This window comes from Sus scrofa, unplaced genomic scaffold (assembly GCF_000003025.6).
Source record: "Sus scrofa isolate TJ Tabasco breed Duroc unplaced genomic scaffold, Sscrofa11.1 Contig2479, whole genome shotgun sequence".
Lineage (NCBI taxonomy): Eukaryota > Metazoa > Chordata > Mammalia > Artiodactyla > Suidae > Sus > Sus scrofa.
In genome coordinates, this window is record NW_018085103.1 from 1 (window position 1) to 16,777 (window position 16,777).

The window sequence follows — 16,777 nt, forward strand, 5'->3', positions numbered from 1 at the left end:
CTAACATAGCAATTTGTATTTCAGGGATAATAAATTTGCATTTCAGAGATCAAACCTGCATCATCCTCATGGATAGTCAGGTTCTTAACCCACTGGTCCACAATGGGAACACTAGTTTTGCCACTTTCAAGCTTCTGAAGTATGAGTTTTCTCCACAACATGTTCAGTTTTTTTATTTACCACCACTTCCACTCACTTTTAGTACTGAAATCCCTTCTTTTCATGTGATTTCATTAAGATGTGCTCACTTAGGCATTAGCTTACATAGAAACTCACATCACAGGAGTTTGCCCATCACAGGACAAAGTGTGAGCAGAATCATCCAGGAAACAAACCCTGCCCTTCCTCCAGCACAGTTTCTGCCCTGAATCAATTCTCCTTTATCACAGAGGTGTTACACTACCTTTATAGAAGCTGCTTGTACTTTACACGAAGTCATTTATAATCTCAGTTCTTTTCTCACCAGGATTTGTGGACAAGTGGGAAGTTCTGTTTTTTCTCTGATTGGTGAGATTGGCATTTGAACCTGGTGGTCCACTTCTCAGAGTGTGCGTCAGTTTTGACTGCCCAGAAAACTACGGCAGCACTGAAATTTGTGTCTTTCTCCCTCCCTGACATTGTATTCTTCTTTGTTAATTCTTCTTCTTTCTTGCTTGCTTGCTTGTTAATGATATAGGAAGAAAAGTTAAGTCACATGAACGTTTTTCCCTGTTTAAGGTCTGTTCTTCTTACTGCACTTTCTCCTTTAATCCTATTCTATCACCTTTTTCAATGCCAATAAATGCATATTTTACATGAGTTTCTTGGAATCCTTACTCTTTCCAACAGAATTGCTATCTTTGTCATTTATTTATTTCTCAAAATTGCTTCTTTGATTTGTCCAGTCTGGTGCAGTCTATGTATATATTTTGTAAGGACTCAAGTAAATTCTGTTAATCATACACCTCTGGGTATTGGCATTTTTCTCTGTAGCCTGTGTGAAGGTTTTGTCCAGATTTAAAATCATTTGACTTAGACCTGCTTCCCTACAAGTAAGCTTATTTTCCTTTCCTTTCATGGGTTAATGAGAAGACTTCACTTGGCATTAGTGAAATAGAAATGTCACAAACCGAGGTTTATATTGTCATGGATGAAAATAATGCAGATAAAGAGCCAGAAGCATACCCTGTGCGCCTTGGAGCAGTGTCAGGAATGCTCTAATTTTACTGGTCTACTTCTACCCTTCGTATCACAAAACTCGATTTAACTATACATATTAATAAATGCCAGCAATTGATTAATTACAAAAAAATAAATGCTCTACTCAAAGGGATCAAGAACATTTTAAAGGCAATAAAAATACCGTCCTAAATTTTTTCTCAGTGAAATCATCTTTTATTGCCCATTTTCCATTTGAGAGAAACTTTCTTTGGCAAATTGAGCTCTCGAGCACTGTATTTGTGTATGTTTGTGAGTGTTTGTGGATGATAAGATATTGTTGCATTGCATTTTTGTTTTATTATCTGCATTCCTGATGGTTAATTATGTATAAATTTTGCATGATGCAATGATTTTTTGTTGTATTTCTCTTCAATTTTCAGGAAATATTGTTCAGAAAAAACATTGGTGAATTATTCTCCAATATTTCTTTAGCCCTCAAAATACTTGGTTGAATGATGGGTTCTTCTGTTGTCTTTATGATTCCCAGCCTTTGAATTCCAATACGTTAGTCATTGGGCTCTACACTTCCTTGGAGATATCTACTATTGTAACTCAAATTTTTGGTTACAGAATTAACTCGTATTTCTCTCCTGATGTCCTCCCTCCCCTCTTATTTGTAGGATATTCTCTGAATAAAAGAGAGCAGTCTTCAGCCATTGTTGGTAGGTTCATTAAATGTGTAAATGTCTTCGTCTGCTGCCAATATACTGTATTTTGCTTTCATGTTTTTCAAAAAATTAGATTTTTATTCATGCTTATTTTCAGAGATATTTTAACTTAATCTTTCCATGTTATCTTTCAGATGATCTCCAGGGAAAAAACGGTAAATTTCTGAGAAGTGTCCACTCCAGTAACTCTTCCAGTGACTGCTTCTATGATATCTTTAACATTATGTGCTTTTTTTTTATCATTATGCTACCCATTGGTTCCTCCTCTCCTGCATGTCCGTTCTTCTCTACCCAATTTTTGGATATGAACGTCCTCCTTATTCTCTTATTTCCACTCTTTTCCCCAGTGTCCCATCAATTCCCATTGCATCTTTTTTTTTTTTTTCCTTTTAGGTTTTTAGGGCCACACCCATGGCATATCGAGGTTTCCAGGCTAGGGGTCAAATCAGAGCTACAGGTGCCAGCCTATGCCACAGCCATAGCAACACCAGATCTGAGTCATTTCTGCGACCTACACCACAGTTCATGGCAAAGCCAGATCCTTAACCCACTGAGAGAGGTCAGGGATTGAACCTGTGTCCTCATGGATACTAGCTGGGTTCCTTAACTGCTGAGGCATGACAGGAACTCCCATTGCATCTTTTTAAATCCATACCTTTCCTTCCCTACAACACTGGCTTTCTTTACCTTCCAGAGACTTGCCACATTTGTATTGTGAATTTGTAGACTAAATGGGTTTGGACTAATAGGCACAGGATTTTCACATCCTATGTATTTTTCTGGAAACTGCCCATGACCTTAGGACCTTTTCAAGTATCCAGGTTGAAGGGGCCAATACTATGCTATTGATACCTCCCCAAACTTGAAAAGAAAAGAGGATTCCAAGTTTGTGATAAAGTTTCTCCCTCCATCTCACTGTCAAAGAATGTATAAATTCGGATGCCATCCACTGGTGAAAGATGACACTGGTCTCACTGTTTAAGTGTTCTTTATCGTATTAACCAAGTGTTGCCAATTTACAAGTACTTCATCATATTTTCCTGGATTTTTTCTCATCTACATTAAATATTTTTTATTCTTTTTCATTTTTTATTCAAACAATTGTTAATACGAAAAACTGCTATGCTGTTTCAATGTTTGCACAAGAAGAACAGTACCATTTAAGGAAAGTTTGTGTACAGTACATATCTCAGTTCAGAATTTTTTATATGAATATGAATGAAAAGAGATGGTATTATCCTAGGATAAATCCAAAATATGTTAATAAGGCACTAATATAGTTGGATAACTATTCAAGGTTTACCATCCCTTTTTATAATCATATTTTCAATTAACATTTTGGTTTACAGATTGAGTGGAATTTAGGAAGACATTTAGTCAATGCATCAAGCAGACTTCATAGGACTATGGCAACAGATAACAGTTTTTGTCAGAGGGGTACTTTTCTGCACACTTTTCCATTACATTTTGGATACTTGTCCCATATATGTGAGCAACTTGGTCTTTATGGTGAAAATGCAGGAGGCCAAGGCAAGATCAATGATGGTCATACCTTATACCAGAGGAAGTTCTACTCTATGTTCTCTCATTATTTCCTTTCTTCTCTTAAATCCTTTGGCACAAAATATTAAGCCATATTAAAAAAACAGCATCGCCTTTCATGGGTTACATGGCATTTGGAAACCTTTGATTCCAATTCTTAGGAATGTGGGTCACGTTTAAGGGAAAATGAACAACAAAAAGATTTCAAATCATTGCCCTTTCCTTTTCCTGATGTTGTGCCTTCATTTGTAGTTTAAATGGCTATTTCTTCTTTTTATCTTTCAGCTAAGAGTGAACAGAATAATGACAAGTCCCTTTAAATATTTTACACCTTGTATTTTGTCATGTTTTGTCTGCTTCTTCACCATGTGTCTTTGATGCTCCACGGTATTCTTTCTCAACTCCAACCGACCTATGTAACGCTACCTCATAATATTTTCATTTCATTGCTATTTCAACTGAAATTTATCATGTTCATAGGTTATTCAATGCCCCATTTTCCTTTGACTTCCCCTATCCTTCCTATTCATGCGGAAATTTCCTTTTTGTCAAATATGTATTGATACAAATTAACTTGTAAAAATTTTGCTATTTTTAAAGTTCTTTGTCCAAAATGGTTGACTCATTTGATTGAGAAGCCCATTCACTGCCAATTAACAGTTCACTTCTTTTCCTTTTCTCTGACTTCCTGAAAGTAAGCATCCTTGAAGAAAAGTTAGAAATCAAACTCCCATAAAACACAGCTAAACATTAATCTCCTGAAAAATGACATGAAGAGAGGCACCCACCAACCTGACCTGACCTGAATGGCCTACAAAAGCAGTAGTTCAGGATTCTGTAATCCAGTGTTTGGTGAGTTTATATACCAATGCTACTACCACTGTAGGAATAGTGAGTGTATTTATTTAGCAGAAATCAGATGACATATAAACATGAAAAACTGAGTAATAAAAGAGTAAATACTTTCAAAAGGAATCATGAAAACTTTTATCAGGTTCATTACCAGAAATAATATTTCTCACTGTCTCAATGGAAAATATGTATTCATTTTCCCCTCTTCATTCATTTAATACCATTCATTTCTTAAAAGTGAGCTTTCAGAAACAGTTTGCATGTTGGCTTGCATATGTTTATTTGTCTGTGTCTGTGTTTTCTACTTGTCTGCATCTTGACAATTTAATTTTGCATACAAATTTTTCAGTGAATCTGAATTTCATTCGTTTCATTCCAATGATATTTACATTGTATTTTGTTTTTATTTTACAGATGTACTTCAGAAAAAATATGGTAAAACCTCTTTTATGCCCCTTCACCCCCCAAACACTGTAGAACACCTGCGTTCGTGGTGTTGTAAAGATATCCCAGCTTTTAACCAAAGTGTCACCACTGGCTTGCCCTCTCCCAGATCTCTACCATTCTGGCACAATATTGTAGTTAGGGACTCTCCCATATTCCTCCCTTCTCTGCTCTTGCAAAGCCTGTATGTTCCAATATAGTCTGTGGGTCAAGTGTAAACTTGAGGGGCATCCCTGCACTGCCTCTGAGCACATGACCCAAAGGTCCCTGGGTACTCAAAAACCTCCCATGGTTTCTCCTAGAATTTTTTTAAAAGCCAATGAAAGCAGTTTTAATTCATTCTTTTTTACTTCATTGACACAGCTGTCAATTTTGCAAACTCCAACTACTTCAAATATTTGTAGAAGGATTTCATAGCTTAAGGAAAGATTAATAATAATAATAATAATAATACATTTCTGATTTCTAAGTTTTTAAGGCAAATGACACAAGGAACTACTGTCCTACAATGTTCCCAGAAGGCTTTTCATAAAACGCAAATGTAGTCTTTAGAAGTTTAATATCCTGTTTTTCTAATGACATTTTTGTCAGTGTCCTTTCGTTTTCAGAGGGAATCAAATTCACCTCTCAGTGCATGTAGCTGGCTTCATGTAGCATCTGCCACAGGCCTTGCTTGGAACCAATGGAAATTTTTTCCTCTTTGCTTCCTCCTCTCTTTTCAAGTAACTCTGTCTTGTGTGAGTGTGTATTTGCATTTTAGTCTCAAAAGGGGATTGAATAAGATGAGTTTTATTTTGCCATGAGTGAAAATAGAAATTCGCCAAAAACAAAGTGATGTAATCATTGCTGAATGAAATGTAAACACAGACAGGTTCCCAAGAGCCAAACCCTGCACTTTCTCTAGAAGCAGTTCTTGAGTATCCTCTAATCCATTGTCCGTGGATACCTTATAAAACAAAGTTACAACAATGAAGAGAAGCGATGATTTGTATCTGACAGTGACAGAGAACTCCTTAAAGGTATCCAACCAAACAGTAAGGGCCCAAGTGTGGTCCAGATAATTTAAGAACTTTGTACAAAGGTAACCACCATCACTAATGATCCTGAAATTTTTCCACCAGACCGTAACATCATTTTTCCTGCTTTAGTTTTGACCAGTATTCTCACGACAAAAGGAAGTTTCCAGGCACACTGGTACATAGGTGTGTGCCTATGTGTGTGTGTGGGTTTGTCTAAATCTGGATGCAATTAATATTGTATGTGAACTTGTTCCCATCAGAGCACAGCGAAAACAAATACAACTAAGAACCATGAGGTTGCGACTTCGGTCCCTGGCCATGCTCAGTGGGTTAATGATCCTGCGTTGCCCTGAGCTGTAGCGTAGGTTGCAGACGTGGCTCGGAACCCACATTGCTGTGGCTGTGGCATAGGCAGGCAACTCATTAGACCTCTAGCCAAGGAACCTTCATGTGCCGCAGGTGCAGCCCTAAAAAGCCAAAATGACTGAATAAATAAATAAATTCCCCCTGTGCTGTGAATCCCATAGTAATTATCTGGCCTTTCCTTTTTATTTTTCAGATGATCCTCAAAAGAAATTCAGTAAGTATCTCTGACGACCTCTTTGTTTCCACAGCCTGTATTAAACATTCAGGTTTTTGGTTCTTTCGGCATCCCCTCTCTTCTTCCCTATATGCCATCTTTTGGCTCACATGTCATCTCCATGTCTTCCCTCTCCTCCCTCAAGGTTTCTGTTTATGGACGCCTCCCATCCTAAGTTCTCTCCGTTTCTTTTACCCGAGACCTGATTCCTTCTCAGTGCTTCCCACTTCATTTCACAGGGTCCTTCCTGTAAACATGGTCTTACTCTGGCTTCCAGAGTCTTGGCAGGTCCGTTTTGATTTTGTGAGAAGAAGGGGAGAGACTGATGGACATGTGGCTTCTGTTCCACGTTTAGCTTCTGGAACACTTCCAATAACTTAGACTCTCTGTCATACAGCAAAGTTCAAGGGGCCATCCTCATGCCATTGATGCCTCCCCAAAGCTAATGAAATAAAACAAGGCTGCAAATTTGCTGAGTGATGTTTTCCCAAAGCTTGTCTTCTAAAGAGTGTGTAGACTCAGTTCTAATCCATTGATCCAGGTGGGCTTTGGGCTCTTACTTCCAATGCTCCCGGTCGTTTCCTGCAGTCTTTTCGCAGGTGCACAGAGATTTTACACACCATTTCACGGATTTCTTTTCTTTTATGTCAGAGCACTTCCTCTGTCTTCTTCTTGCGTGATATTGACATAGTTCTTAATTTATCACATTGAGACAAGCTTTAAGTGTTTGTAGACGCACTGTGTACACTAGGGAAAATTAATTTATACTCTAGTTCTCCAACCTGCAATTTTCTATGACTGTCATGAGAGGCTATCGCCCTAGGATACTCCTCGGTGTTTTTAATGAAACACTGATATAAACTAAGATAACACGGCTACGGACAGGGTTTTGGCTAGATGGATGCTCTTACTATGGACTTCCTCACGACCTCATAAGTACGGGACTCCCGTATGTGTCCATATTTACACTGTATTCTGGAAAAAGGAGAAGGCCAAGTGAGAGACAAATGATTGCTACTGTTTATCCCAGAAGAAGTCCTATTCTACTTTCCCTCGCACCATCATTTTCTGTCTTTGTGGCTTTGCCTCAAGCGGTGAGGGGTGGGGGAGGTAAGACAACACTGCCACCGATTCACACCATGTCCTGTGAACATCTGTGCTTCCATTTCTAAAAACATTGGTCCCTTTGAGACGTGGCCTAAGCTCAGAAAGCACTCCCCAGTTCTGTTAGCCGCCCAGCAGAGAGAGCCAAAGGGTTCTTTGGGTGGTGGTGGTGTTTTGTTTGTTTTCTACCACACTGGTAGAGTCGTTAACAACATAAGTCTTTGCCTCTAAGGAAATGTTCCAATTATGATTCTGTTTTCAAATGGATAGTATTGAGGAACATTTCTTAACTGTCTGTAGCAGGTTTCATAGGATGTCTGCTATACATTGTTTGCACAAATGGATGCTTTTTCTCCTTGCTTTCTCATCCAACTCCCTCTCTCTCTCTCTCTCTCTCTCTCTCTCTCTCTCTCTCTCTCTGGTAAGTACCTCTCTTGTGTGTGACTGTGTGTTTGCAGTTTATTCTGAGAAGGTAGAAAGTCCAGTGCAGAACCAGTGATGGATCCTGTTCATCCCAGGGGAAGTCCTTTCCTACCTCCTCCCATGCTGTCACTTCCAGTCTTGGTTCCTCTGACTCACCAAGGGGTGAGGGAGGTAAAACAAGCTTGTTGTGATTTCTGAAAAGACTTCCAGCCTTCAAGAAAGTTGGGTCAGGTCGAACCACAGAGAAAAGCCTGGATGGTTTGCAAATGTTTTGTCCTTGTCTTGTCCTCCCTTTTGGTCCTCATTTTCAGTGGTTTTTGAGTGTTTTCCCTTTTATGATAGCAGTAATGATGAAGAGCAAAGGCTCCAGCCCCAGGAATGCCCTTCCCTGTCTATCTCGTCATCGTTTCATCCTTTTCCGGTACCTTTGGCTTCTAACCTCTGGGACAGTGTTCTTCAACACCGGCACATCATACTGCTCTGTGGTTTTGACTCATGACCTTGTTTTTCCAACCATCATTCACCATGTCTTTATTTCTCATGCAAGTTCCCCCATTATGATTTCTTTCATTTTTGTCCCTTTGTCTCAACTGATGTAAACAGACCTCTTCTGCCATGTAAATTTCGTCAATCACATATTTGTGAAGAACTGGGCTCTTTAGGAACTAGTGTGAACATTTTGTCGGATAGATAATCAAGTTACTTGATTCTGACCCCCTTACCTTAGGTTTATAGTGTCATTTCCTTTCTTTCATGTATTTTCGTTAAGATGAGCTTCACTTAGAAGTGACCTGAAACAGAAACGCATATAAAACAAAGTCATACATTAACTGGTTGAAGAAAGTTTTGGAATGAGGCACGCAGGACCCTCGACTTCTCTTTCAGCTCGTAGCGGTGATTCCGTGTTCTTTAATTCAGTGAGCGTGGCTGCCGTGCACAGCAAGAGCGGTCACAATAACGCATAGACGACATACTTAGCACCAGTCAAGCAACCTCATCAAGGCTAACAACTCAAGTGACAGATATGTAAACAATCTGAATGCGACCAACATAATTTTTTTAAGGTGGCAACTGGGAGAAATAATGTTTCTTCAGTCCAGAAAGTTCACTCATTTTTCTGCTTTTCATTTTATAAAGAAATTCTTTGCAGTAAAAGTGCTTTCAGCCGCTGTTTGTATGCATGCATGCATGTGTGTAGATGTGTGATTGTTTATCAGTATCCTGACAAGATTAATCTTACACAGTTTTCAATAAATTTGCATTTTTGTTGTGTTTTGTCCAATGAAATTTACATTGATTTTCTATTTTATTTTCCAGAAGAACTTCAGGAAAAAATTGGTAAGCTTTCCCTGACATTCCTTTGGTCCCCCCAAAAACCTTTAAAATAACTGCTTTCCAAATGTCGAACATTTCCTGCCTTTTGGCTGATTTGTCATGCATTGACTCACATTTCTGCTGAAGGTCCATCATTCTAACCTGAATCGCTGCTTATGGATTTCTCCCATATTTCTTTCACCATTGCTGTTTCACAGTGTATGTAAATTTTTATATCATCCATTTGTCAAGTGTAAATGACACAGGTCATTCTTTTGCTGCTTTGAAACTATCACCCAAGTATTTCCAGGCCTGCAAATGTTTTACACGATGTTTGAAATTTCCAATGATAGGAATGTTCCTTTATGCTTTTCGTTTTTACTGACACAATTATCAGTTTGGCAACCTGCAATTGTTTCAGTATTTGTAGAATGATCTTACATCTTAGAGAAGTTGAGTGGTGACACATCTCCCTGTTCTGACTTTTTAAGGTGAATGACAGGAGAGGCTTATGCCCTGAAACGTTTTCAAAACTTTGCACTTTTTCAAATTTCAAAAGTTTTTATCAAATAGTTCATACTAATGTCTCCTTTGGTAATGACACTTCCCAGTTATGTTTTTGATTTCAGAAGGAATGGCTTTAGGAATATCCCTTCGTGCCTGTAGCAGCCTTCATTCGACTACTGGGACACCAACATCATTTTGGACAAATGGGTGCTTTCTTTCTCTTTGCTTTGCTTTCTCTTCTCTTTTTTAAGTGACAGTCACATGCGGTTGGGTATTTGCACTTTGCAAATCACTGACATCAAATGAGCTAGATTTGGCATGAGTTAAATTAGAAATTTAAAAAGCAAGGTTACCTAAGCATTTCTTCAGAACACTGCATAATCTCTGGAAGCAGTGGGTTCAGTGTTCTCTAACTCCCTGCCTCTGGGTGCTGGATACAGCACACCTACAGCAATCATGAGGGTTGAGGAGTTTTACGTAGCAGCAGCCGAGGAACGCTTGAAGTCCATGAGACAGATCAATAAAGGTTGAAGTAACATCCAACTAGGTCTAGAACACTTTTAAAAAGTAATCTCAATTACTGTGGTCCCTGAAATTTTGCCTACATCGGTAAAGTCATTCATTTTCTTATTTTTACTTTTTGAACCCTGAAATGATATTATTTTACGTAATATTTCCTGAGTTTTATTTTCCTCATACCACAGTAACTGTTCCAACTCCTTCTTGCATTTTTAATGGACATAGTTGTTAATTTAGCAAACTGCAATTAGATTTTTGATTTTGGGAGAACAACTTTATATACTAAAGGAAAGTCACATATAACGTATTTCTCAATTTTGGAATTTTATGTGAATGACATGAGAAGCTATAGTCCTACGAGACACCTAAGAGACTTTTTCACAAAGCAATAATATGACCATTAAAAGCTTACCATCCTTCCTTTCCTAATAAGAATTCAGCTATATTTTTCTTTGCAGTTCTAAGGAATTTAGGAATATATATATTCTGTATACGGAGCAGTCCTCATACGACTAGAGGTCCAGATACTGTATTAGACAGATGGGTCCTTCTACTGTAGGCTTCTTCATGACTAGTTAGTACACATCTCAAATGTGTCTGCAAGTCTGGATTGTATTCTCAAAAAAGAAGAGGTTCCACTGAAAAGCAAATGATTGATGCTGCTTATCCTTGGAGTCCTGTTCTGCTTCCTCTCATTGAGTCATTGGCTCTCTTTGCTCCTTTACTTCGAGGAGTTGCGGGGAGAGGGCCATGTAATACAACTACCTGCCTCTCACTGCAAGACGTCCTGTGGAATATTACGTTTCTAGTTCCTAAAGCACTCGTCAGTTGGAACTAAGAAGCAGACTATGAAAGGGTTTCAAATGTGTGTCCTCTTTTTAAGCGTTGCGCTCTCATTTTCAATGAATTGGTGTGTTCTTCTCCTTTTTCTGCAGATGAGATTGAACCAAAAAAGGGCAGGTCAATAATAGGCTTTCAACTTTTCCTGCTTGTGGTTTCATTTGTTTCTGGCTTCTTTGGGTAGCTTATCAATCAAAAATGCAGTGTGTTTCCATCTATACCTGGACACTGTTTAATCTGCTTCCTGCAGCTCCTTACCTCCCGGTAACCATCTTCCTCAGCTCTAAAACACACATACTATGACCTGATTTTCTCTTATTCTCTTCGTTCACCAGACAGTGTTTGCCGTCATCACGTGTTGTTCAGTTGCCCCCTTTATGACCTCTTTCATCTGTCTTGTCCTCATAATCAACTTGGTCAAATAGATTATTACCAATATAATTGATGTATTATTGTATGTATTACCAATATAATTGGGTATTTTTGAAGGTTGTGATGTATGCATTTTCTTCCAAGACAAAGGCAGGCCATTTGCTTTACAACCTTCCCTTCTGCCATTTGATATCACAATTCTCTTCCTTTCCACTCAAGTTAGCCAAATATCTTATTAAAGCTGGCCAGTCAAAGCATGAAAGTCTAAATCACATAAAAAGGGATCAATCACTCTTTTAGAAGCCCGTCATCATCATGTCTACTGTTTCTGATTTTTACTCATTCACTAAATCATCTCCCTTTCTGCCTCTCTTCACTGTTGTGGACTATTCCCTGAATAAACATGAGTTTTCAGCCAGTGTTGGTGTGTTGGTGTATTGGTGTGTTGGTGTGTGTGTTTGCAAGCAGTCTGTGTGTATGTGTGTGTGTGTGTTTATCAGCATCCTCATATGTTTAAAGGCACTTGAGTTTTCTGCATGATATTTCCCAACATATTCACGCTGACTTTTCCATTTTATCTTTCAGAAGGACCACAGAACTTAGGTAAATTTTCTGACCATGCCTTCCTCCCACATGTCCTCAGGATGACTCCTTTCTTGGTGTCTTTAACTTTCTCTGCCTTTTGATCTATGTGTCATTTCTTGCCTCACCCTCTCCCTGGGTGTTGTTCGTATTCGCCGCTTATGATCTCTTCCATCTCTCTTGTTTGTGGAATCCATGTAGACAGACCGATTTAGCCACAACTGGTAGCACCAGTGTCTTTGATTTCTCCATCTAGATTTCCCTCGGGCTGCTCCAGCATGGGGTGCTGCAGTGGCTGATGGTTTGAATAGGGGCAGCATTTGTTGTTTACTGGAAAAGCAGGCCATATTCTTTGTTTTTTCTTCTTCTTTTACTGAAAGGCAGGCAATATTTTTTTTCTTCAAATCCAAATATTCCCCTCTTTTCTTTTCTTCAGTCAACCACAAAATTCACTTTCTCTTTTCTAAAATAAAAATGTATTTCTTTGGCATGTTTCGGGGGCGGGCGGTACCTTTTATTTGTTTGATTTCTGATTACATTCATCTTACGTATTTACTCTGAAGTGGAAGTTTTAACTTTATTTTAATTTTCTGTATTGGTTTTCCTTGATTCTTTCATGAGTTTTCCATTATATTTTCCAGATCAAGTCCAGAAAGAAATGGGTAAATTTTTTGACATTTTTAACAGATGTAGTTCTTTAAAACATCTTTTCCCACCGTTTCTCAACATTCCCTCCTCCCTGCTCCTGTCCGCCCTTTCGCTTCTTGTGGGTTTCACGTTACCCTATCTTCTCTTTGACGTCCTGAGGTCCTCCCACATCACATTCCCTTCCCACCATCTCTCTGGCTGTTTGTTATTCCTTCCAGTCTCTTCCTTGCTATACACCCAGGTGGTGTTCTACCTCCCTGGTGATTACCCTAATTTCATGATAAGGTTGGTGAGATGATGAAGATTCGCTTAAGGTGAGTGTGGTCATTGCCATTCGAGAGAAGGCTTCCTTTCCCTTGGGTTCTCCAAGTGCTCTGAGGTGGAGTGCCTCTTGCTTTACAGATGATCGCGTTCTGGCTTTTAGGGGAAGCATTCAGACTCCAAAGCTGTTGCATGAGATGAGTTCCTTCTTTGTTGACTGGGTAAACACTGTGTACACTGATGTCAAGCGTACTCTTGAAACGAGCCAGTCCGCTTTGCTTGACCCTATTCTCAAGGGATATTGGTAATAGTTTTGCATGACAATGTGGGATTTTTCCTTTTAAACAACAATGATTACTCTCCTTTCTTTTTTATTTTAATTCATTTAATAATTACTCCAACACATTTCTCTTACACATACACTTTTCCGTCAATCAAATAAACGTGATTGACAATATATTTCCGGCGTCAGTGGCTGTTTTCTAAGATAACCCTACATCATTTCTGAGAGCCTAGTGCAAGAACTACAAAATCCTCATGTCCCGACGTATCACGTTACAACCCTGAAACTGTAGTGAGGTTTTCAGGCGGCATTCATTAACTTGAGCAATTGCATTTCTTTGGAAATGGACGTTACTTAGGTAGCTTTTAGACACAAATACTGGCAAACTAAGATATTACCTGCATTTCCCTTATGATGCTAAGAAATCTTGTTTAGAAATACATGCATGATTGTGTGTTTTCTCTCAGCTAGGATGATGGCTCAGTTCAAGGATGGTGAGTAATGCTTATCTCTCAGAAGTTGTCATTCTTTTCTCTCTCTCAGATTCTGCCCCCCACAAGCAAAGGGATGCAGAAATATAACAAATATGTTTATAGTGGGCAAAGCAGCATTGGAACCATTGCCTCTGTAGAGTCCAGCACTTGGAATAAATTCCCTCTGAAGTGCAAACAAACCACTAGCAATTCAGCATGGGTTTCCTCCTCCCCCCCTTCTATCCTTCCATCCTCCCTCCCTTTCTTCCTTTTACCCGCCCCCTTCCCACTCCTCCTCCACACCCCCAACCTTTGAGGTTTCTACATTTCTGTCCTCCACCTGATCATTTTTCACATCATGTGTGGAAGAAATTGAATATGAAGCTAGAAGACAGAGAGGAGAGAAAAAAAAAAAAAGTCCAAAGAGCTCACGAAAGGAAATGTGACAGAGACAGGGAGAAAGGGAAAACACTGGGAGAGAAAAGATGGAAGGAAAAAACGGAAAAGGGTTTCCGATTTTGTTCTTTTCCAACCTGGAAAAATGCACCATTATACCCTGGGGAGGGACACGGACTCTGATAAAGAATCTCCTACGACCAAAGATGTTTTAATGAACCCCTGCCGTGTGCAAAATCATATGCTGAAAAAGACAGAAACTCCAAGCATTCATTTCATCAACTCAACACATTACTCCTTATTTTCACAAGTGGTGTGTATGGGATAGTAAATCTTAATCGTTTCATTACTTTTAATTACACCTGACATTGTTTTTTGAGTGTAGGCAAAATGGTTACTGTCTGCTAAAATCTGAGGAAACAAAAGTGAAAAATATGTTATTCGATCAAATTTATCATCTCCCCTATTGCCTCTCCATCCTGAAGACATTATAAATAGTTATCCTGGGTGAATGTTGGATAAGTAGGACATGGGGATGGGGCAGGCCTTCTTCAGATATACTTTAGCAGATCAGAAATAGAGGCTTAGGTATATGAAAGAGTATTTTCTTTGGTTGCTGTTATTCTTGAGTTAAACCTTAGGAATGTATGTATCACCACAGAATTCTGGACAGCCAGGCTGCTTTGTCTGTCAGATGGTAGGTTCTCATGTTCACTTGTTCCTTGCAGATTGGAGGAGAGAACAGTTGCAGAATGGTGAGTCTGTGGTGGTCCAACAGAGGCCCTGCTCATTGTGGGGGAGTCTCAGGGGAAGACGGGTGCAGGGGAGCTGCACAAAAGGGAGACCCTCTGGCCCAAGCCTACTGACCTTTCCCAGAAACGTGATGACCACTTTTCTTTGCACTAACTCTGGCTCTGGACGCAGCCAGATATGATGGCAAGTCCCATTTTCACATCATTGTATTTTTGGCATGCTCCATCTGTTTCTTTACCACGTGTCTTTGATGCTCAGTGATCAACTTTCTCAACACCAACCTACACATATAAACTTATGTGTAAACGCCCACCTACATGTATAACGTGACATCTTAAGGTTTTCATTTCATTGTTATTTCAACTGACATTTATCATCTTCGCGTGTTATTCCTTGGATTTTCCGTACCCTTGCTTCTCAAGCAGAAAATTCCTTTTCACCAAATATAGCCTAATAACAATTACCTTGTAAAATTTTGCTGTTTTTCAAGTTTCTTTGTCCAAAATATTTTCTGTCATTTGACTGAGAAGCCCATTCACTGCGAATTAATTTTATGTCTTTTCCTTTCATCTGACGTTGTGAAAGTAAACGTCATCGAGGTAACGTTAATAATCAAACTCCCATAAGATACAGTTACGCAGTAGTCGGCGGACAGAATGCTGTGACCAGAGGCCCCATCACCCTGACCTGACCTGACCTGACCTGCGTGTCCTGTAAAAGCCCTAGTTCAGGATTCTTTAATTCAGGGTCTCGTGGCTTTATAGAGCAAAGCCACCACGGTAGGGACATTGAGGCTATTTACTAAGCACAAGTCACACAACTTATACCCATAGAAACGTGAGGAAGGACAGACCAAATATTTTCAAAAGGAATCATGAACAGATTTATCAGGTTCATTACCAGCAATAAAGTTCTCCTTTTCTCAATTGAAAACATGTATCCACTTATGGAATATGATCCATTTCTCAAAAGGGAGCTTTCAGACACTGTATGTGTGCATGCATGTGTTTATTTCTGTCAGTGTGTCTGTGTTCTGTTTTTTCTTGCATCTGGATAATGTAATTTCACTAAAAATGTTTCAATCAATCTGAATTTCATTTGTGTTTCTTTCCAACGAAATTTACATCGCCTTTTCGTTTTGTTTTACGGAAGGACCTCAGGAAAAATATGGTAAAGCCTCTTTTATACCCCCTCACCCCCCAAACACTGTAGAACACCTGCGTTTGTGGTGTTGTAGAGATATCCCAGCTTTTAACCAACGTGTCACCACTGGCTTGCCCTCTCCCAGATCTCTGCTATTCTGGCACAATATTGCAGTTAGGGACTCTCCCATATTCCTCCCTTCTCTGCTCTTGCAAAGCCTGTATGTTCCAACATAGTCTGTGGGTCAAGTGTAAACTCAAGGGGCATCCCTGCACTGCCTCTGAGCACATGACCCAAGTGTCCCCAGGTATTCGAAGACTTCCCATTGTTTTACCTAGGAATTTTTTATTTAGAACCAATGAGAGTAATTTTCATTCTTTCCTTTTTACTTCATTGACACAGCTGTCAATTTTGCAAACTCCAAATACTTCAAATATTTGTAGAAGGATTTCATAGCTTAAGGAAAGACCAATAATAATCATAATACATTTTTGATTTCTAAGTTTTCATGCGAATGACACAAGGAACTACTGTCCTACAATGTTCCCAGAAGGCTTTTCATAAAACGCAAACGTAGTCCTTAGAAGTTTAATACCCTGTTTTTCTAATGACATTTTTGTCAGTGTCCTTTCGTTTTCAGAGGGAATCAAATTCACCTCTCAATGCATGTAGCTGGCTTCATGTAGCCCCTGCTACAGGCCTTGCTTGCAACCAATGGAAGTTTTTTCCTCTCTGCTTCCTCCTCTCTTTTCAAGTAACTCTGCCTTGTGCGAGTGTGTATCTCCATGTTAGACTGAAAAGGGGACCGAAATAAGAGGAGCTTTATTTTGCCATGAGTGAAAATAGAAATCCAC

At 39.2% G+C, this 16,777-nt stretch overlaps 1 protein-coding gene across 18 annotated transcripts in view; it reads left to right on the forward strand.

Moving 5' to 3' along the window:
- The first annotated feature begins 1,732 nt into the window (after positions 1–1,732).
- The window catches only part of LOC110255286 (putative leucine-rich repeat-containing protein DDB_G0290503), a 58,287-nt gene continuing 43,242 nt past the window's right edge, over positions 1,733–16,777 (forward strand). For 10 of the 18 annotated variants that reach the window (XR_002341193.1, XM_021081879.1, XM_021081881.1 and 7 more), the window contains exons 1-8: positions 3,397–4,262; positions 4,677–4,697; positions 6,285–6,305; positions 9,150–9,170; positions 11,970–11,987; positions 12,608–12,628; positions 13,626–13,652; positions 14,756–14,782. Coding sequence is in view for 17 of the 18 variants with exons in the window: in XM_021081879.1 (XP_020937538.1) it covers positions 4,217–4,262; positions 4,677–4,697; positions 6,285–6,305; positions 9,150–9,170; positions 11,970–11,987; positions 12,608–12,628; positions 13,626–13,652; positions 14,756–14,782 (202 nt within the window). In the remaining variant the exon portion in view is untranslated. Of the gene's footprint in view, positions 1,863–2,002; positions 2,024–3,396; positions 4,263–4,676; positions 5,444–6,284; positions 6,306–9,149; positions 11,988–12,607; positions 12,629–13,625; positions 13,653–14,755; positions 14,783–16,777 lie in introns of those variants that run through there. The other 8 variants (XM_021081873.1, XM_021081874.1, XM_021081876.1 and 5 more) reach the window with 8 other exon arrangements.